Source organism: Cygnus olor, chromosome 33 (genome assembly GCF_009769625.2).
Source record: "Cygnus olor isolate bCygOlo1 chromosome 33, bCygOlo1.pri.v2, whole genome shotgun sequence".
NCBI lineage: Eukaryota > Metazoa > Chordata > Aves > Anseriformes > Anatidae > Cygnus > Cygnus olor.
The window spans coordinates 41,844-63,240 of NC_054090.1; the positions used below are offsets into that span (position 1 = coordinate 41,844).

At 60.8% G+C, this 21,397-nt stretch overlaps 1 protein-coding gene across 1 annotated transcript; it reads left to right on the forward strand.

Moving 5' to 3' along the window:
- The first annotated feature begins 9,672 nt into the window (after window positions 1-9,672).
- On the forward strand, window positions 9,673-21,033 carry GABBR1 (gamma-aminobutyric acid type B receptor subunit 1). The gene is given in 19 exon segments (XM_040542711.1): window positions 9,673-10,614; window positions 12,076-12,210; window positions 12,838-13,008; window positions 13,672-13,773; window positions 14,092-14,157; window positions 14,707-14,898; window positions 15,011-15,253; window positions 15,458-15,521; window positions 16,522-16,599; window positions 16,708-16,858; window positions 17,137-17,269; window positions 17,909-18,025; window positions 18,105-18,212; window positions 18,475-18,568; window positions 18,805-18,932; window positions 19,014-19,142; window positions 19,295-19,438; window positions 19,964-20,032; window positions 20,034-21,033. Coding segments are annotated over 19 exon segments (2,424 nt in total). The 5' UTR covers window positions 9,673-10,362; the 3' UTR covers window positions 20,082-21,033.
- Window positions 21,034-21,397: the final 364 nt, after the last annotated feature.

Below are 21,397 nucleotides of genomic sequence, written 5' to 3' on the forward strand. Positions count from 1 at the left end.
CACCTCAGGCTGTTTCTCCAGCAGAAGGTCTTGCCGCACTCGGAGCATCGATGTGGCTTCTGCTTGGCTTCTTCTGCTTGGCTGGTGGCTTTGCGGGTATCCTCTGCACCGGCCTCCTGCCTCACCAGACTCCACTCTGGGGTATCAGTCTCCAAGTCCTCCTCCAGCGCTTGGTTGTGCTCTGCTTGGGTGCTCTGAGTGCCTGTTGGGAGAAACAAAGCCATCACCCTGACTTGTGTGAGCAGAGCAGGATGGAGGATTGGACCTCCACGAGCAAAGGATTGAATCTGCATGAGCAAAGAATTGGGCCTCCATGGGCAAAGGATTGGACCTCCAGAAGAAAAGCACTGGACCTCCACGGGCAAAGGGCTGGACCTCCACAAATAAAGGATTGGGCCTCCACAAGCAAAGGATTGGGCCTCCACGGGCAAAGGATTGGGACCCCACAAGCAAAAGATTGGACCTCCACGACCAAAAGATTGGGTGACCAATCCACACCATGGTATCACCCATTCCCACAGTGTCACCCTCCCCTTGGTGTCACCCTCCCCATGGTGTCACCCTCCCCTTGGTGTCACCCAACCCATGGTGTCATTCTCCTTTGGTGTCACCCACCCCTTGGTGTCACCCATACGCATGGTGTCACCCAACCCATGATGTCACCTATCCCCTTGGTATCATCCAATCCATGGTGTCACCCAACCCATGGTGTCACCCAACCTATGGTGACGCTCTCCCTTGGTGTCCCCCACTTGATGTCCCCCCCCCCATGGTGTCACCCATCACCAAGCCTGCCTGGGCAGCTCCCAGACTCCCCCCGGATTGGGGGGGGAGGAGCCCCCCCATTAACTAGGGGACGCTGCCCAGACCCCCCCCAGTTACCAACAGGGAACTACCAAGTGCCCCCCAAATTCGAGCAGCAGCTACCCTGGACCCCCCCATTATTTCCAAATCTTGCCCAGACCCCCCCAAATAAAAACAGGGCACTGCCCAGACCACCCATTACCTATGGGGACCTATTTGGGACCCCCCCATTAACTATGGGGCACTGCCCAGCCCCCCCATTACCTATGGGGAGTTATTTGGTACCCCCCCCCATTAATTATGGGGCACTGCCCAGCCCCCTCATTACCTATGGGGTCCATCGGCGCCCCCCATTACCCTCATTGCCCCCCCGACTCCCCCCACCCGGTACCTGCGGGGAGCCCCGAGCCGCAGGCCCGCCCCCCCCCCCCCCGCGCCTCCCGGTTGGGCTCTCCCGGCCCCTTCCCGCGGCCGTGCAGGCGCGGCCGGTCTGCACCAAGGCGGCGGGGCCGGGGGGGGGCCGGAGCTCCGCGCCCCCAGCGGGGGAGAGAAATGGAATAAGGAAATTAAATTATTAAATTAAATTATTGGTTCTTTCTTTAAATTTAATTTTAGAAACATAGAAAAAAATAAAAAGAAGAAAATTCAGAAATAATAAAAGTAATCAAAAAATAACTCCCCCAAATATTAAAAGATGAAAAATATAAATGGAAAAAAACGAAGATAAAAATAAAAATAAAAAGCAAAAAAAATGAAAAACCGAAAACAAAATGTAAAAATATAATAAAAATAAAAATTAAAAAAAAGTAAATGAAAACAAAATGTAAAAATAAAATGAAACAAAATAAAATAAATAAAATAATAAAAATAAAATAAAAATGAAAATTAAATCCCCCAAATTAAAAAAATAATAAAAAATGAACCCCCCAAAATTAAAGAAATAACAAATTTAAAAGGCAAAGAGAAAAACCACAAAAAATAAAAACAAATTACTTAAAAATAATAATAAAGAAATTACCAAATAAAAAATTTAAAAGTGTGTAAAAAAAAATCAAATGCAAATTAAACAAATGAACAGAAACCCCCCGAAAATAAAGAAATAAGGAAATTAACCAAAATTAAAATTAAAACCCAAAGACTGACCCTCCGGCCCCAGGGTCCCAATTTTGGCACTTTCTGGTTGACCAAAACCCTGGGTTTTGAGGCAATTCTGCCCCAAATGGAAACAGAGCTGCGGGGGGGGGGGGGGTGAGGAAGGGAAGAAACGCCCCAAAAGCGGGTGAATTATCCCCAAATTTTTGTTTCCCTCCGAGGGATGAAATCGCTTCTCCTCTCCCACTCTTTGGGGTGAAAACAGCCCTTTTTCTGAGCGCTCAAAAATCCCCCGAATCCGGCCAAAATGGGAATCTGGGGGGGGGGGGGGGGGTGTCCCGAATTCCCCCCAGCAGGATGAGTGCTGAGCGCGGGGTGCCCCAGGATGGGAGCTGAGCACCCTGCACAGCACCCAGCAGGATGGGTGCCCAACAGCACCGGCCCCCCCCGCGGCTGCACCCGGCCGCATCCTGCACCCACGGCCAGGACTGGGGGGAAGGTGGGTGCCCCCCCCCCCCCCCCCCCCCCCCCCAGGTGTGGGGCAACCCCCCAAGCGTGGGGCCAGCAGGGTTCAGCTGCCCGGCTGCGTCATCCCGTGGGCAGGATGCGGCCACCCCCCCACCCCCGGATTAGTGGGGATGAGCGCGTGTGTCAGGGACAGTGGGGGGGGGGGGGGGGGATGTGTGGGGATTGGGAGCTGGGCACATGCGCAAGGAGCTGGGTGGGTGTGCTAGGCCCTGAGTACATGTGCAAGGGGCTGGGTGAGTGTGCGAGGCCCTGCGTACGTGTGCAAAGAGCTGGGTGGGTGTGCAAGGAGCTGGGTGAGCACGCAAGGTGCTGAGTATGTGTGCAAGGGGCTGGGTGAGTGTGCTAGGCCCTGAGTACGTGTGCAAGGGGCTGGGTCAGTGTGCAAGGCCCTGCATATGAGTGCAAGGAGCTGGGTGAGATTGCAAGGCGCCGAGTACTTGTGCAAGGGGCTGGGTGAGTATGCGAGGAGCTGGGTGAGTGTGCAAGGCCCTGAGTATGTGTGCAAGGGGCTGGGTGAGTGTGCAAGGAGGTGGGTATGTGTGCAAGGAGCTGAGCATGTGTGCAAGGAGCAGGGCATGTGTGCAAGGTGCTGAGTACATGTGCAAGGAGCTGGGCAGGTGTGCAAGGCGCTGAGAGCGTGTGCAGGGAATCATGGGCCAAGGACTTGTGCAAGGAGGCGGGGTGCGTGCACCTCAGCGCGTGTGCAAGGAACGCGTGACACACGCCCGCACCCGCGTGACCCCGCGCACACATGGCCGTGACACACGCATGTGACCGCACACAGCCCCGCGGTGCCACAGCCCCACGGGCACACCCAGCGCCCCCCACGCACACCCCCAACCCCAACCCCCCCCCCGCCTCCTCGGACGCCCCCAAATGCAGCCCCCAACCCCACGCAGCCCCCCCAACCCCCCCCCACGCAACCCCACGGACACGCAGCCCCCCCCCCCAGCCCCCCAGCCCCACGCAGCCCCCCCAAAACGCCCCCCGACCCCCCCCCGCTCCGCCTCCGGCCGCTGCTGCGGCTCCCGGGGGGTGGCTTGGGGGGGCGGGGGGGGGTCCGGTGTCCTCCCCCCTGCCTCGTCCCCCCCGGCCCCGCCCCCCCGCAGGCTCCGCCCCCCGCCCGCCCCCGCCCACCTGGGCCCCCCCGGGCACCGCCCCCGCGCCGCCGGGAGCCGCGGCAGCCCCGCTCCTGCCCCGGCCTCCGGGGGGGCTCCTCCGGCCCCCCGTGACCCCCCCCCCCCCACCCTCGAGCCAAGCTCCCGGACCCCCCCCCCCGCGATTGCGGACCGCCCCCACCCAGAAAATCTCCGGACCCTCCCCAAATTGCCGCTCCCCTCCCCTAAATCCCCCCCCCCCCCAAATTCGCATCCCCCTCCCCAAATTTGCACCCCTCCAATTTCAGGCGCCCCCCCCCCAAATTCCCAAACCCCCCAAATTTCCGCCCCCCACCCAAATATCCCCCCCCCCAAATTCCGACCCCCCAAATTCCCCCTCCCCAAATTCCCCCCCTCTCCAAATCCCCCTCCCCAATTCCCCCCCCAAATTTTCGCCACCCCCTCCTCAAATCTCTCGACCCCCCCAAAAACCTCCCGCCCCCCCCCCAAATTTCCGTGCCTCCCCCCCCCCCCATACCTTGCACAGTCTCCGCTCCGGCTCCGCCAGCCCGGACGACCCAGGTAAGGCCATGGGAGGGGGTAAAAAAGGGGGGGGGCGGGGGGGGGGCACGGGGGGGCTCCCTGCATTACACACACCCCAATTCCCCCCCCCTCAAAAAAAACCCTTTGTAAGCGAAGCCCCCCAGGCTGGGATCCCCCCCTCCCCCCCCTTCCTGGAGCCTTGCACCCCATTGTGTGCTGCCCCCCCTCCAATCCAGCTTGGAACCCCCCCCCATCCTGTGTCCCCCCCCAAACCGGGACACCCCCCCCCCAATAAACTCTCCCCTATTCTGCGGCCTCTGACCCCCCTCCAGGCCTGGGACCCCCTCCCTGTATCCAAGCCCCCCACCCCGTATATCCAGGACCCCCCCCATTTTCAGGACCCCCTCCCTTTATTCAGCCCCCCCCATCCAACCCCCCCCACATCCAGGGACACCCCCCCCATTTTTAAAGAGCCCCCCTTTTTCAGGGACACCCCCCCCGACATCCAGGGACCCCCCCCTTGTTTTCAGGGACCCTCCCCCTTTATTTCAGAGACCCCCCCTATTTCCAGAGCCCCCTCCCTTTTCCAGACCCCCCCATTTTCAGAACCCCCTCCCCTTTTTCGAAGACCCCCCCCCTTCTATTTTCAGCCCCCCCCCCATATTCAGCCCCCCCATCCAGGACCCCCACCATATTCATAGACCTCCCCCCCAATTTTAGCCCCCCCCTATCCCAGGACCCCCCCCACCCTGGGGGGGGGGGGGGTACAATAAAGGGGGGGTGACCGAGGGTCTGGGGGGGGGGCCCTGCAGGGCCTGAGCTCAGCAGTATCCAAGCAACTGGCTTAGTTAGCGTCAGCCCTCATTAGTGCCCGGCTTAATTACCCCAGGGCCTAGCGGTGCTGCTGGGGGGGAGACAGGACGCTCAGGGGAAGCCCCCCCCCCCCCGCCCCCAGGCATCACACCCCCAGCTTCAGGGCAGGCTCCTTTGTGCAGGCCAGGCGTGCAAAGCGGGCGTGCAAGCGGGGCGGTTGCCCGGGTGGGGCTTGCACCGCGCTGCACGCAGGGAGGAGCCGGTGCGGGTGCAGCTTGCACAGGCGCGTGCACGTGGAGGCGGGGTATGGCCTGTGTGTGCAAGCAGGGTGTGGTGTGCAGGGTGCATGTGCAAGCGGGGTGTGGTGTGCACTGTGTGTGTGCAAACAGGGTGTGGTGTGCACCTTGCGTGTGCAAGTGGGGTGTAGCTTGCACTGACCATGCATTAATGGGGTGCAGCTTGCACTGGGTATGTGCACACAGGGTGCAGCTTGCACTTTCCATGTGCAAGAGGGGTGCAGCTTGCACAGTGCATGTGTAAGAGGGGTGCAGCTTGCACTATGCATGTGCAAGTGGGGTACAGCTTGCACAGTGCATGTGCATGTGGGGTGCAGCTTGCACCATGCATGTACAAAGGGGGTGCAGTTGGCACTTTGCATGTGCAAGCAGGGTGCACCTCGCACTTTGCATGTGCAAGCAGGGTGCACCTTGCACTTTGCATGTACAAAGGGGGTGCACCTTGCACTCTGCACGTGCAAGTGGGGTGCGGCTTGCACTTTGCATACATAAGCAGGGTGCAGTTTGCACTTTGCACGTGCACACGGGGTGCAGCTTGCACCTCCCACGTACAAAGAGGCTGCAGCTTGCACCATGCACAGGCAGGCTGCAGTTTGCACTTTGCACATGCACCTCTAGGATTTGTGGGGTGCACCAGCAGCCCTTGGGGACCTATAGGGCCGCGTGTATGGGTACCTATAGGTCGGGGAGAGCCTGCATGTGCCGTATGCGCTCCATAGGGGATGCTGCGTGTGGCTGCAGCCCTTATAGAGCCCCAGGGCATGCTCTATAGGGGCTCGGCGCGTGCGTGCCCCGGGGCAGCGCTCTATAGGGGACGCTGTGCTTGTGCGTGCGCACGTGCGCAGCAGGGCATGCTCCATAGGGGACGATCTGTTTTGTCTGTGGGCACGTGCGGCATGGTGTGCCCTATAGGGGATGCTCTCTGCGTAGGGGACGCAGGGCACGTGGGGCGTGCTCTGTTGTAGGGTGTATAACCTGTAGGGGACACGGGGCATGTAGGGTGTGATTTGTAGTTGAGGTACTTTATATAGGGGATACAAAGGCTTATGGGGAGCGCTCTCTAGGGGATGCAGGGCATGTGGGGTGTGCTCTATAGGGGGTGTGCTCTATAGGGGATGTGCTCTATAAGGGATGCAGGGCATGTGGGGATGCTGTAGAGGGGATGTAATATATAGGGGTCGTAGAGCACGAGGGGCATAATTTATAGGGGATGCAGGGCATGCAAGGTGTAATGTATAGTGTGGCACTGTATATAGGGGATGCAGGGCATGTGGGGCATAATTTATAGGGGATGAAGGGCGGGTGGGACATAGCCTATATAGGGCATGTACCCTATATAGGGGATGTTACCCTATAGGGGATGTACCCTACATAAGGGTCTCAAGGCAGGGGGGGAGTGCTCTACAGGGGCTGCGGAATGTGCGGGGCAGGCTCTATAGGGGCTGTCCTCGCAGGTGACAGCAGCGGTGACGTCCCCACCGGCGGCCAGCATGGAGGGGACGGGACGGATCCTGCCCCACGGCAGGGTAAGGGGCCCGAGCGGCCGACCTGGGGGGAGGTGGGGGACACGGATGCCCACGGTGTCCCCACGCGCCCCCCTATATCCCCGTATTATCCCCCCCCCGGCCCCATATGTGCCCCCTAAGTGTGGGGCCACTGCCCCTGCAGGTGCTGCTGGTGCTGCTGGCGCTGACTGCGGCGTGCAGCCAGGCGGCTGTACGCGTCAACCTGACTGAAGGTAGGTGGGAGGCCAACGTGTCCTCTGCCGCGTCCTCCACCGCTGCGTCCTCCACTGCCTCCATCACGTCTCCAGCATGTCCCCGCCGTATTCCCAACAATCCCCATGGTGTGCCCACCACGTCCTCCACCACGTGCCCATGGTGTCCTCCACCACGTCCTCTACCACGTCCTCCACCACATCCCCATGGTGTCCTCTACCACGTCCTCCACAGTGTCCCTACAATGTCCCCAGTAACCTCCATGGTGTCCCCCACCGAGTCTTCAACCACATCCTCCAATGTGTCCTCCTCCACGTCCCCACCGCGTCCTCCACCACATCCCGACCATGTCTTCCTTTGCTGTGTCCTCTGCCGTGTCCTCCACCCTGTCCTCCTCCATATCCCAACCATGTCCTCCTCCACCGCATCCTCCAGCACATCACAACCATGTCCTCTTCTACCATGTCCTCCACCATGTCCCCCACTACATCCCCACCGCGTCCTCTACCATGTCCTCCAGTACGTCCCTACCACATCCTCCACCATGTCCTCCACTACATCCCTACCATGTCCTCCTCCACTATATTCTCCAGTACTTCCCTACCATGTCCTCTTTTCCCATGTCCTCCAGCACAACCCCACTACGTCCTCCACCATGTCCTCCACTACATCCCTACCATGTCTTCCTCCACCACATCCTCCACCATGTCCTCCATCATATCCCCACCATGTCCTCCTCTACCACGTCCTCTACCATGTCCTCCAGTACTTCCCTACCATGTCCTCCTCTACCATGTCCTCCACCGTGTCCTCCAGCATATCCTTACCATGTCCTCCTCCACTGTGTCCTCCACCATGTCCCCCACTACATCCCCACCATGTGCTCCAGCACGTGCTCCAGCACATCCCTACCATGTCCTCTTCAACCATGTCCTCCAGCACATCCTCACCACGTCCTCCTCTACCATGTCCCCCACTACATCCCCAACATGTTCTCTCCTACCACATCCTCCACCACGTCCTCCAATACTTCCCTACCATGTCCTCCTCCACCATGTCCCCCACTACATCCCCACCGCGTCCTCCACCATGTCCTCCAGCACGTCCCTACCACGTCCTCCTCCGCCGCATCCTCCTCCGCCGCGTCCCCGCCACCTCCTCGGCCGCGTCCTCCGTCTCGTCCCCGCCGCAGGCTGCGAGATCATCCACCCGCCGCGGGACGGGGGCATCCGCTACCGGGGGCTGACCCCGGAGGAGGTCCAGAGCGTCCGCTTCCTCCCCTTCGACTATGAGATTGAGTACGTCTGCCGCCCTGACCGCGAGATCGTGGGGCCCAAGGTGCGCAAGTGCCAGCGCAACGGCACCTGGACCGCCATGGGACACCCCAGCCGCTGCCGTGAGCCTCCACCCCCCAAAGAAAAAAAAAGAATCAGGGTTTTTATGGGGAAAAGACACGGGGCTGAGGCTTTGTGCCCCTGTTTTAGTGCGGACTTGCCCCAAAATGCACCTGAGCCTGGAGAACGGGCAGGCGGTGGCGCGGGCGATGGAGCGGGTGCCGGTGGAGGGGACGTGGACCGAGTACAGCTGCAACCCTGGGTTCCGCCTGCTGGGCAGCGCCCGCAGCAACTGCACCAAGCTGGGGCGTTGGAGCACCCCGAAACCTGTCTGCGAGCGTGAGTGTCCATGGGGTTTGGGGATCTCTGGGGTGGGGGTTCAGATGTCTGTGGGGATTCTGGGATGGGGTTTCAGGACCCTGTGGGGTGTTCACGGGGTTTGAGGGGTCTCTGGGATGGGAGTTCAGGTCTCTGTGGAGTGCCTGTGGGGTTAGGGTTCTCTGGGAGCGGGGCTCAGGTCCATATGGGGTCTCTGGGTTGGGAGTTCAGGTCCCTATGGGGTGCCTGTGGGGTTGGGAGGTCTCTGCAGTAGGGGTTCAGGCCCCTGTGGGGTCTCTGGGATGGGGGTTCAGGTCCCTATGGAGTGCGTGTGGGGTTGGGTTTTTCTGGGATGGAGGTTAAGGTCTTTATGGGGTCTCTACACTACGGGATAAGGCCCCTACAGGGTCTTTGGGATGGGGATTCAGGTCCTTATGGGGTGCCCCTGGGCTTTGGGGGTCTCTGCGGTAGGGGTTCAGGTCCCTGTGGGGTCTCTGTGGTGGGGGTTCAGGACCCCATGGGGTGCCCATGGGGTTGGGGGGTCTCTGGGGTGGGGGTTCATGTCCCTGGGGAGTCCTGGTCCCCATGGGGAGGTCTCTCTGTGACTCAGTTCCCCCTCCCCCACAGTTCGTCGCCCTCTCTCAGGTGAGTATGGCCCCGTGTGCCCCCCCCCCCGCCAACCCCGGGTCCCCTCTGCCCTGGGTGGGGGCAACCCCAGCCCCCCAACAGCTCCCCAGGGGTTCATGGCACCGGGGGTGGGGTGGGGGGGGCAACATCCTCAGGGCCCCCTCTCCCCCCACGTACCCCTCTCCTCATGCGGTGGGGGGGGGGGGGCATTGGGAGCCCCCCATCCCTATGGGACCCCCCCGAAGCCCCCCCCCACCCTGCAAAGGGGGGCGAAGGGGCGGGAGCCGCCCCTCTCCGCCTCCTCCTCCTTCTCCCAGCCTCCCTCTGCGCCCCCCCAGCCTCCGCCTCATCTCCCTCCCTCCCCGTCCTCCATCACCCATCCGCCCCCGCCCCCCGCCCCCCCCCCCCCCCCCAGCATCCTCCATCCCCGCTTTCCTCCGTCCCTCCGGCTCCGTCCCTCTGCCTCTCCGCTCCCCGTCCCTTTTTTTTCCCTCCAGCCCCCCCCCCCACCCCCGGCACCCCCAGCCCCTCCGTCCATCCGTCCTTCCGCTTGCCCTCCGTCTGCCTCGCCGCTCTCCAGCCTCCATCCCTCTGTCCTCCCCCGTCCTTTCGTCCCCCTGCCCTCCAGCCTTCTGTTTTTCTGTTTGGCATCCCCCTTTTCGGCTTTGCATCCATCCTCCTTTCTGTTTTGTATCCTTTCTGCTTTGCATCCGTCCTCTTTTTCTGCTTTGCCTCCTCCGTTTTGCCTTGCATCCTCCTTTTCTGCTTTGCATCCATCCTCCTTTTTGCTTTGCGTCCTTTTCAGCTTTGCATCCATCCTCCTTTTCGGCTTTGCACCCTCCTTTTCTGCTTTGCATTCTTTCCTGCTTTGCATCCATCCTCCTTTTCTGCTTTGCATCCATCCCCCTTTTTTGCTTTGCATCCTCCTTTCCTGCTTTGCATCCTCTTTTCTGCTTTGCATCCTTCTCTGCTCTGCACCCTCCTTTCTGCTCTGCACCCTTCTCCCCTCTCCATCCTTCCTTCTTTCCCCTCTCCACCCCTCTTCCCTTGCCACCCCTCCACTCTCCCCCCCCCTAAAACCCTCTTTGCCATTCCTCTGGTGCCTCCATCCCCCCCCCACCGCCGCTGCCATCCGCCTCCCCCCGTGCCCCCCGCCATGGCCAGCCTGCCCCCCCCCTCACCCTGACCCGCCATGGCGAGCGTCCCCGCGGCCCCCCCCGGCTCCCCGCGCTGGCTGCTGGTGCTCAGCGCCCTGCTGGTGTCGCGCCCGCCGGGGGGGACAGGCAAGAAGGCCGTGCACGTTGGGGCGCTCTTCCCCATGAGCGGGGGGTGGCCGGGGGGGCAAGCGTGCCTGCCCGCCGTCCGCATGGCGCTGGAGGACGTCAACAGCCGGAGGGACATCCTGCCCGACTACGAGCTGCGCCTCATCCACCACGACAGCAAGGTGGGGAGGGGGCGGTGGGGGGGTTGGGGGGGGGGATGGGGACGTGGGGAGGGGGTGGTGGGGATGGGGCTTTGGGGATGGGGCAATCGGGATTGGGGGCAGTGGGGATGGGGAGGGGGTGAGGGGCAGTGGGGATGGGGATGGAGACATGGTGGGGGCAATGGGGAGGGGGGGAGTGGGAATGGGAACATGGTAAGGGGTGATGGGGATGGGGACAGGGATGGGAACAGGGTGAGGGGCAGTGGGGATGGGGACAGAGATGGGGACATGGTGAGGGGTGAGGGAGACAGGGACATGGGGGGCAGTGGGGATGGGGACAGGGTGAGGGGCAATGGGATGGGGACAGGGATGGGGAAGTGGTGAGGGGTGGTGGGGATGGGGGGCAGCGGGGGATGGTGGGGATGGGAGCAGAGGGAGGGTAAAAGACATGCTGGGGGTGGTGGGGACAGGGATGTGGGGGGGTGGAGATGGGGGGCAGTGGGGGGATAAAGGACATGGTGGGGCAGTTGGGATGGGGATATGGACATGGTGAGGGGCAGTGGGGAAAGGGACGGGGATGGGGACAGTGCGGGGGACAGGGGACATGGTGAGGGACAGGAATGGGGACAGCAGGGGGTGGCAGGGATAGGGGCAAAGCTATAGGGCAGGTTATAGGGACAGCAGGATGGGGCAGGGACATGGGGCAGGGTGACCAGGATGGGGCAGAGCTATAGGGCAGGGACATGGGAGGGGGTGACCGAGGTGGGACAGAATATATAGGGCAGGGTGACAAGGACGAGGCAGATAAATGGGGGGGGGGGGCGGGGGGCAGATATATGGAGCAGGGTGGCAATGACACCACAGATATACAGGGCAGGGGCAGAGGGACCGAGGCAAAGGTTGGGCAGGGGGCTAGGATGAGGCCAGGGTATCTGGGGCACTGGTGGGAGGCTTGGATGTGCTGGGGGGGTCACGGGCATAAACCTACCCCATAGCAAGGGGAAGCAGTGGGGGTCCCTCTCACGTCCCCATCCCCGTCCATCTGTCGCTTATCCATCTGTCCTGCACCCCCCTGTTCCCCCTTTCTGTCCCCATTCCCCCCCCCCCCTTTTTCCTGCATCCCCCCCTTCGCCCCCCCCCCCCCCCCCCCCCCGGTCCAGCCCGGTTGTCACGGCAGCGGATGCTGCTGGGTCTGCCGCTGGGTTGCCGTGGCGACGGCGCCTCCGTGCCCTGAATTATTCACAGCCCCCCTAGGGACGGAGCCGGAGCATCAGGGGGCCCCCCCGTGGGAACCTGGACCCCCCCTCCCCCCTTCCATTTTATGTAGGGTCTATGGGGAAGCGGATCCAACCCCACCACTAGGAGGGGAATGGGGGCGATGGGATGGGCTATACTGGGGGAACTGGGATGGGGAAAACAGGCGGTGAGGAAGGGGGGTGGGGTCCAGCAGCTGCTTGATCCTTGTGCCCCCCCCCCCCCCAGTGTGACCCAGGCCAGGCCACCAAGTACCTGTACGAGCTGCTCTACAATGATCCCATCAAGATCATCCTCATGCCCGGCTGCAGCAGCGTCTCCACACTTGTGGCCGAAGCCGCCCGCATGTGGAACCTGATTGTGGTGAGGGGCAACACCCAGGGTCCTTGGGGGGGCACACCTGGGGTCCTGGGGGGAGCAACACCTGGCGGTCCTGGGGGGGGAAACATGGGGTCCTGACGGGGGGAAACACAGGGTGCTGATCTCCCCAATGCTGCTGGGGACGGATGTGGCGTGGTTGCACTGGTGCTCAGCAGTGGTCATGCACGTGTGTCGCATTGCACGCAGTAACGCGTTGTTGTATTGCATGCACGGCTGGAGCCACTGCATGCCAAGGATGTGTGCAAGTGCTGCTACGTGCGTGGTTGTTGCTCTGCATGTGCTTCTTGCCGTCAGGTTGCTCTTACGTGCATGGTTGTTGCTTTTGGGGTGTTGCTGTGTGCACAGTTGTTGCTTTCAGGTTGTTTTTGTATATGTGCTTGTTGCTTTTGGGTTGTTGCTACACCTGTGGTTGCTTTCGAGTTGTTATGTGTGTGCTTGTAGCTTTCAGGTTGTTCTTCCATTTGCAGTTGTTGCTGTATGTCTGCTTGTTGCTTTCAGGTTTTTGTGTGTGTGCTTGTTGTCTTCTGGTTGTTGCTTCGTGTGTGCTTGTTGCTTTTGACTTTTTGGGGGTCTCACGACCCCCCTCTACTCTCCCCCCTCCCCTCACAGCTCTCCTACGGCTCAAGCTCCCCTGCCCTCTCCAACCGCCAGCGCTTCCCCACTTTCTTCCGCACCCACCCCTCGGCCACTCTGCACAACCCCACGCGCGTCCAGCTCTTCAAGAAGTGGGGCTGGACCAAGATCGCCACCATCCAGCAGACCACGGAGGTCTTCACCTCGGTACGCATGCTGGAGACCCCCCCTCAAACCTGCTTCGACCCTGCTGCCACACCCTCCACAACATCCCCAAAATCTGCTGCACCACTGCTTGCCCCCATCCTGATAGCCCCATGGTTCGTGACCTGACCCAACTCAACCCAACCCAACCCAACCTGACCTGACCCAACTCAACCCAACCCGACCTGACCTGACCTGACCCAACTCAACCCAACCCAACCCAACCTGACCTGACCTGACCTGACCCAACTCAACCCAATCCAACTCAACTCAACCCAACCTGACCCAACTTGACCCAACTCAACCCGACCCAACCTGACCTGACCCAACACAACCCGACCCGATCCAACTCGATGCAACCTGACCCGACCCAACTCAACGCAACCCGACCTGACCCAACTCATCCCGACTTGATCTGACCCAACTCATCCCGACTCGGCCCGACCCAACTCATCTGGACTCAACCTGGCCTGACCGAACTCGACCCAACTCAACTTGACCTGACCTGACCCGACCCAACCCAACCTAACCCCAATCCCTTGCTTGGTGCCCCTCCTCCCTCCCCAGGCTCACTCTGCACTCTCTTTCCCTTCTGACCCCGCCCCCCCACCCCATCTGCCTGCCCCCTGTCTGCCTGCTCCCCGCCCTGCCGGCCCCCCCCGCCAGACCCTTGATGACCTGGACCAGCGGGTGAAGGAAGCCGGCCTGGAGATCACCTTCCGCCAGAGCTTCTTCTCTGACCCCGCCGCACCTGTGCGCAACCTCAAGGTGAGCCCACCTTGCCTGCATCCCCAAAGTCCTCCTTCCAGTGCCCAAAATCACCGGGGTGCTTCTGGAGCCATGTCCTGAGCCCCAAAAAGGGAGCAGAGCCACCCCAGGATGCCCAAGCATCCAGGTCAAGGTGGGGATGTGAACCTGCATCTCCTCCACCCAGATGAGGAGCCACGTCCATGACGGGCAACACTGAGTTTTAACTGCCAGCTCCACCTTCCTATGCAAAGTTATGCAAATGAGGGTGGGTGGGGTTGGGTTTGCATAAGCCCCGGGAGCAGAAGTCCCACCCCAGGGTGAGTTGTCTCCCTGCAGCGCCAGGATGCCCGTATCATTGTGGGGCTCTTCTACGAGACGGAGGCGCGTAAGGTCTTCTGCGAGGTGAGGGGTGCATGGGTGGAAAGGGGGGGACACCAGTGGGGCAGGCACCAATGGGGCGTGAGGGAGGATGGAGAGCACGTGGAGTGGAGGAGGGTGGATGTAGGGTGATGGATGGGGGGATGGAGAAAAGAGCAGTGGGGCGCGTGGGTGAGAGGGCAGAAAGGTGGTGGTGGGACGGATGGGTGGAAGCGTGGGGAGATGCGAGTGTGGTAGGACAGGTGGACAGATGGATGGGTGGACAAACGGGTGGGTGGGCAAGTGGGATGGTGGGAAGAGAGATGGTTGAGTGGAGGCACAGGGTGAAGAGTGGGTGGACGAAGGTCTGGATGGATGGACGGGGTGTGGATGGTCAGAGGTCTGGAATGATGGGCAGAGATATGGATGGACAAACATCAGGATGGGTGGACAAAGGTCAGGATGGACAAAGGTCTGGTTGGATGGAGAGGGTGTGGATGGACTGATGTCTGGATGGATGAACGAGGTGGGAAGAAGGGTGCTAGATGAGCAAAGGGTGACGGGATGAAAGCAGCTGCCCCGCGGCCTGCCCAGGTCTACAAGGAGAAGCTGTACGGCAAGAAGTACGTCTGGTTCCTCATCGGCTGGTATGCCGACAATTGGTTCCGCATCAAGGACCCGGCCATCAACTGCACCGAGGCGGAGATGGCCGAGGCCGTGGAGGGGCACGTCACAACCGAGATTGTCATGCTCAACCCCGAGAACACCCGCAGTATCTCCAACATGGTACGGGGCTGGGGGGGACACATCCCAACGGGGAGGGCAGGCAGATAGCTTGGACCGCAAGGGTCTTCTCCATCGCACCCGCCACATGGCCACCCCCTTGTCCCTGTCACAGACATCTCAGGAGTTCATCGAGAAGCTGCAGAAGAGGCTGGGCAAGAACCCAGAGGAGACGGGCGGCTTCCAGGAGGCACCGCTGGCCTACGATGCCATCTGGGCACTGGCGCTGGCCCTCAACAAGACGTCAGCGGAGCTGGTCAAGAAGGGGCTGCGCCTGGAGGACTTCAACTACAACAACAAGAACATCACCGATGAGATCTACCGGGCCCTCAACTCCTCCGCTTTTGAGGGTGTCTCGGTGCGTTACACCCCAGAGCATCCCCCAACCCTGTCCACCTTCTCCCCACCAAGGTGTCCCGTGTCCCCAGCTGCTTAACCTTTGAGGGTGTCCCCTGAAACACCCCCAAAAAGTGCCAGATGGGTGAAAACTTTGCCTCCTAGCACCCGCTGGGTGCACGGTCCTGCTGCCTGACAGGTCCGTGTCCTGATGCTTGTCCCACAGGGCCACGTTGTCTTTGACGCCAGCGGGTCCCGCATGGCCTGGACACTCATCGAGCAGCTTCAAGGTGAGTGAGCGCAGGTGTGCAACACGGTCACCATGTCCCATGTGTTCCCTTCATCACGAGATGCTTGTAGCAGGCAACATTGCATCTGTTGCACACAGCAAACCCTCTTGTTAGCACAATAAATAGCATACAACAACGAACTGGTGCCCCAAGTTGGACACCACAACAACCCTTTTGGCCAACAGGACACGAAGCCTTAGCATGCAACCGCTCATGTGTGTGATGGAGGGAGGTGGTCAGGAGGTAGGGGGGACAGGAAAGGACAATGAAGGTCACCAGGAGCGGTCAGCGTGGATTCAACAAGGGGATGTCATGCTTGGCCAACTTGACCACCTCCTGCTGGTCTGGTAGTTGAAGGGAGAGCGATGGACATTGTCTAGGTGGACTTTAGGAAGGCTTTCAGCACTGTCATAGGATCCTAGAGAAGCTGTTGATGGATGGGCATATGGTGAGGTGGGTTGGGAACTGGCTGAACCATCCAGAGGGTGGTGATCAGTGGCACCAAGTCCAGCTGGAGGACAGTCATCAGTATGTCCTGGGACCTGGTAGGGACACCAAGTGGAACAGGAGTCAGTGATGTGCCCTTGCTGCAAGCAAGGGTAACGGTGTCCTGGACTGCAGTAGGCAAAGCATTGTCAGCAGGTCAAGGGAGGTGATCCTTCCAGTCTGCTCAGTACTGGTCGGCCACACCTGTGGTACTGGGTCCAATTCTGGGCTCCCCAGTACAAGAGAGACCTGGCCACACTGGAGAGAGTCAAGGAAGGATGAGAGGATGCTCCAGCTGAACATCAGGAAACACTCTGCCATGGTGCAGGTGACCAAGCACTGGCACCCCAGAGAAGTTGTTGGGTCTCCATCCTCATCTTCAAAAGCCACCAGCACATAGTCCTGAGCACCCAGCTCTGGGTGGACCAGGTGGATCCAGGGGTGCCTTCCAACATCAGTGATCCCAATGGGGTCGTTGCACCTCCCGCCTGACCCATCCCCACTGCCCTTGCAGGAGGTGTCTACAAGAAGATCGGCTACTACGACAGCACCAAGGACAACCTGTCCTGGTACAACAACGACAAGTGGATCGGTGAGAGGGGTGGTGAGAGGCTGTGGGGGGCTTGGGGGGGCACCCATGGGGCTCCTGCCATGGGGAAGGGCCCCTCCGTGCCCCCTAATTGTGCCACGGGCTCTGCAGGAGGTGCTCCACCGGCTGACTACACCAAGGTCATCACCACCTTTCGGTTCCTGTCCCAGAAGCTCTTCATCTCCGTCTCAGTGCTGGCTTCGCTGGGCATCCTCTTGGCCATCATCTGCTTGGCCTTCAACATCTACAACGGGCATGTCCGGTCAGTAACACCCCCTACCCTGAGGCCGATGGCTGAGAATCAGCCCAAATGTCACCGTTTTCCCAGCATTTGGGTGCTCTCATGTGCTTCCTACGGCAACGGGAGGTTGCTCTTGGTAGGAATCTCATCTTCCCGTGTTGCTTCGGGTGATGCTGAGGCTGTAGCACACAGTGCCCAGCATCCGTTGACCTCCCTTCGTGCCTCAGTTTCTCATGTCCTGTTGGGGTCAGCTCAGCACGATGGTGACGCCCCGTGTCCCCATTGTGTGTGTCCTCCAGGTACATCCAGAACTCCCAGCCCTACCTGAACAACATGACAGCCGTGGGCTGCACATTGGCACTCGCTGCTGTCTTCCCCCTGGGGCTGGATGGATACCACATTGGGCCGGGGCTCTTCCCCTTCGTCTGCCAGGTAGGGGCTCGGGGACAGGTGGAGGGGGATGGCCAGGGGAGGGGGACAGCTGGAGGGGGAATGGTTGTGGGTACAGTTATGGGATTGGGACAGCTGGAGGGGGTAGTTTTTTGGTACAACTGTGGGATGGGGACAGCTGGAAGAGGAACTGTTGGAGATAGAACCATGGGATGGGGACAGCTGGAAGGGGAATAACCAGGGATACAACCATGGGATGGGGTCAGTTGGAGAGGGAATGGTTGGAGATAGAACCATGGGATGGGGACAGCTGGAAGGGGAGTGGTTGTGGGTACAGCAATGGAATGGGGACAGCTGGAGGAGGAATGGTTGGAGATAGAACCAGAGGATGGGGACAGCTGGAAGAGGAATAACCAGGGGTAGAACCATGGGATGGGCACAGTTGGAGAGAGAATGGTTGGGATACAACTGTGGGATGGGGACAGCTGGAAGGGGGGTTAACCAGGGATACAACCATGGGATAGGGACAGTTGAAGGGGGAATGGTCAGAGATGGAACCATGGGATGGGCACAGCTGGAGGGGGAATGGTTGTGGCTACAACCATGGGATGGGGACAGCTGGAATGGGAGGACACTGTCTAAGCACAGCCAGGCAATGGGGCCACCGCACACCCTCCGCAGGCCCGGCTGTGGCTGCTCGGGCTGGGGTTCAGCCTGGCTTACGGCAGCATGTTCACCAAGATCTGGTGGGTCCACACCGTCTTCACCAAGAAGGAGGAGAAGAAGGAGAAGCGGAAGGTGAGTGGGGTCCAGAGGAGGGGTGGGGGATTGCCGTGGTGCCATGCTGACCCTGTGTGCCCCTGTGCCCCCAAAGCAGACCCTGGAGCCGTGGAAGCTGTATGCCACCGTGGGGCTGCTCGTGGGGCTGGACGTGGTGACGCTGATCATCTGGCAGATTGTAGACCCCCTGCACCGCACCATTGAGGTGGGGGGATGGGGGGGGGTGCTGAGGGCACTGCTGGGGGGGTGTTCACAGCAGCGGGTGGATGCTCAAAGCAGCGGGGTATTGTTGGGGGGATGCTCGCAGTGGTGGGGGGGATGCTCACAGCACCAGGACACTGCTGGAGGGAAGTTCACAGCACTGGAGGGGGGGGCGATGGCATCGGGGTGCTGCTGGGGGGTGCGGAGGGGGTCCCACAGCAAAGGCTCCCCCACCCATATGCCCCCTCCCGCCCTTGCCACCCCAGGAGTTCACCAAGGAGGAGCCCAAGACAGACACGGACGTCTCCATCCTGCCCCAGCTGGAGCACTGCAGCTCCACCAAGATGAACACATGGCTCGGTGGGCACGGGGGGGGTCAGGGAGAGGTTTGGGGAGGGGGGGCAGGCAGGAATTTGGTGATGGTAGGGGGAAGGGGTTCCAAGCAAGACTGGGGGTACAAGGAGGGTTGGGGGCGCAAGAGCATTTTAGAGGTCCTAAAGGAGGCCCAGTGGGGGGCAGGTAGGGGGGGTCCCCCATTCCCTGTTTGACCACCGATGTGTGACCCCCCCCCTTTACCCTGTATTCCCCCTGGCCAGGGATATTCTATGGCTTCAAGGGGCTGCTCCTGCTGCTGGGCATCTTTCTGGCGTATGAGACCAAGAGTGTGTCCACCGAGAAGATCAACGACCACCGTGCTGTGGGCATGGCCATCTACAATGTGGCGGTAAACTTGGGGAAGAAGGGCCGTGGGGGGGGTCCTTTCGCCCCATATCTCACGGGGTGACCCCCAAAATATCACCCGCAGGTCCTCTGCCTCATCACCGCGCCCGTCACCATGATCCTCAGCAGCCAGCAGGATGCGGCCTTCGCCTTTGCCTCACTGGCTGTCGTCTTCTCCTCCTACATCACCTTGGTCGTCCTCTTTGTGCCCAAGGTGACAGCGAGGACGGGGGCACTGGGGGGGTCTGGGGTTTCCTCCAAAAGACCACCAGAGAGGGGACGGCCATCTTGTGGGGTTCCTCCTCTGGCCATAGGATGAGGGTGTTAGGTTTTGGGGTGAGGATCTGAAAGTCGGGGGCCCCACAGATGCGGCGTCTCATCACCCGGGGCGAGTGGCAGTCGGAGCAGCAGGACACGATGAAGACGGGCTCATCCACCAACAACAACGAGGAAGAGAAGTCCCGGCTGCTGGAGAAGGAGAACCGGGAGCTGGAGAAGATCATCGCCGAGGTGAGTGCACCCCAAAATGCATTGGGGGATGTGCAGCACCCCACGGGTGTTGTAGCGTCGGGGTGCTGGGGTCACCTCGTTAGGGGTTTTGTAGCGTTGGGGTGTTGGGGACATCCCATAAAGGTTGAAAGCCCCATAAAAATGGGACACTCCATAAAGATGTCATAGCATTGGGGTGTTGGGGATTCCCTGTAAAGGTTGAATGCCCCATAAAGGCTGAATACCCCATAAAGGTGGGACACCCCATAAAGATGTTGTAGTATTGGGGTGCTGGGGACTCCCCATAGAGGTTGAATGCCCCATAAAGGTGGGACACCCCATAAAAATGTCATGGTGTTGGGGATACCCCATAACGGTTGGATACCCCATAAAGGTTGGACACCCCCTAAATGTATTATATCGGGGTTTTGCCATCCTACAGCTGCACCCACCCAAGGTGCATCACCCCTGGGGTGCTCCCCCCATCCCTTAGGGTCAGGGGCCGTTTCCCAAGTCCTGACCCCCCCACCCTTTCCCCCCCTGCAGAAGGAGGAGCGGGTGTCTGAGCTCCGCCAGCAGCTCCAGGACCGCCAGCAGCTCCGCTCCCGCCGCCGCTCCTCCAACCCATCCCGGGAGGCCGACAACCATTTTGCCCCGGGGCTAGGGGCCGCCCCAGCCCCGGCGCCCTTCTACCAGCCCAGCCTGCCCCTGGTGCGCTGCCTGGTCTCGGAGCAAGCCGACAAACTGGGACGGGGCAACTGCGACGGCAGCCGGGTCCACCTCCTCTACAAGTGACCCTCCGGGGGGCGAGGCTAAGAGCTGGGATGTGGGGCTAAGAAGGGTGGGGCCAAACAGGGCGGGGCTAAGCAGGGTGGGGCTGGGGAGGGAGGGCGGAGCCTCTTGGCCTTATAATTGTTATTGTTTTCAAGGCATTTTCCCTTTCGTCTTAACCCCGGGCAGTTGCGGCCCCCGCTTGCTGCCTGCCTCTGTTTGTGGTCAGGAGGCAAAATTATGGGGGAGTGCGGATCGTTAATTAGGGGAGGAGTGGGCGCAGAATGGGTTACACCGCCGCGCTTTCCCTCTCCAAGCATCCCCTGCTCCCCTCCTGGTCCAGCAGCCTCATCGTCCTCCTCCTCCTCCTCCTCCCCAGCCTCCCCCGCCAACGCATGACGCAGCCTCCCGGCGAGGCTGGCGGGGCAGCAGGTGTCTGTCTGTCCGTCCGACCCCCTCCCATCGCCACCCAGGGCCGGAATCGAGGTGGGGAGAGGCAGCACCGTGCCCCCCCTCCCCGGGGGGATGCGGAGGCAGTGGCTTCCCTCCCCTCTACTTTTTCCGTCGGGTTGTAGCTTACGACTGAGCGTAGTTACTCGTAGGCATAGCGCGCGACTTCCTCCGCTTGTAGCGACCGGTGTGGCAGGTCATGGCACGAGCACGGGGAGGTGGGGGGGGGGGGGGGGGGGTCCATGCCCACCCTCCTAATGGGGTCTGCACACCCCCCCCCCCCCAACGCACTGTGGGGGGTCTCGGTCCCGTGGGACGTTGCACACGGCGGGGTCTGGTTCCTCGGGTGTACGGTCGCACTGTAGTGGACAACCGGACCCTGGTTCTTCTCACGGTCTCCGTTGCGTTGCTGAGCCTTAAAATATCCCGACACCTCCGTGTGCCCCCCTCTCCCCAAGACCCTCCCCAAAATGTCCCTAAGCCCTCTGCCCCTTGGGATTTGGGGTGATGATAAAGCAGAGGGATGCGGTTGATCCCAGAACCGATACCGCCCCCGCAGGGCACAAACCCTCAAGGTGACAGCTAGCACCGTGACACCCCCCCCAAAATGGAGGTTCTCCTCCCCTTTTATTTGTTTTTTGCTTTTATTTTGGTTCGGGTTCACCCCTCCCACCCCCAAAATACACACAGCCGCGCTGGGGACGGCTCCGATAGGGACCGGGGAGTTGGCGGCGCTGCCAGGCACGGCGAGAGGTGGAA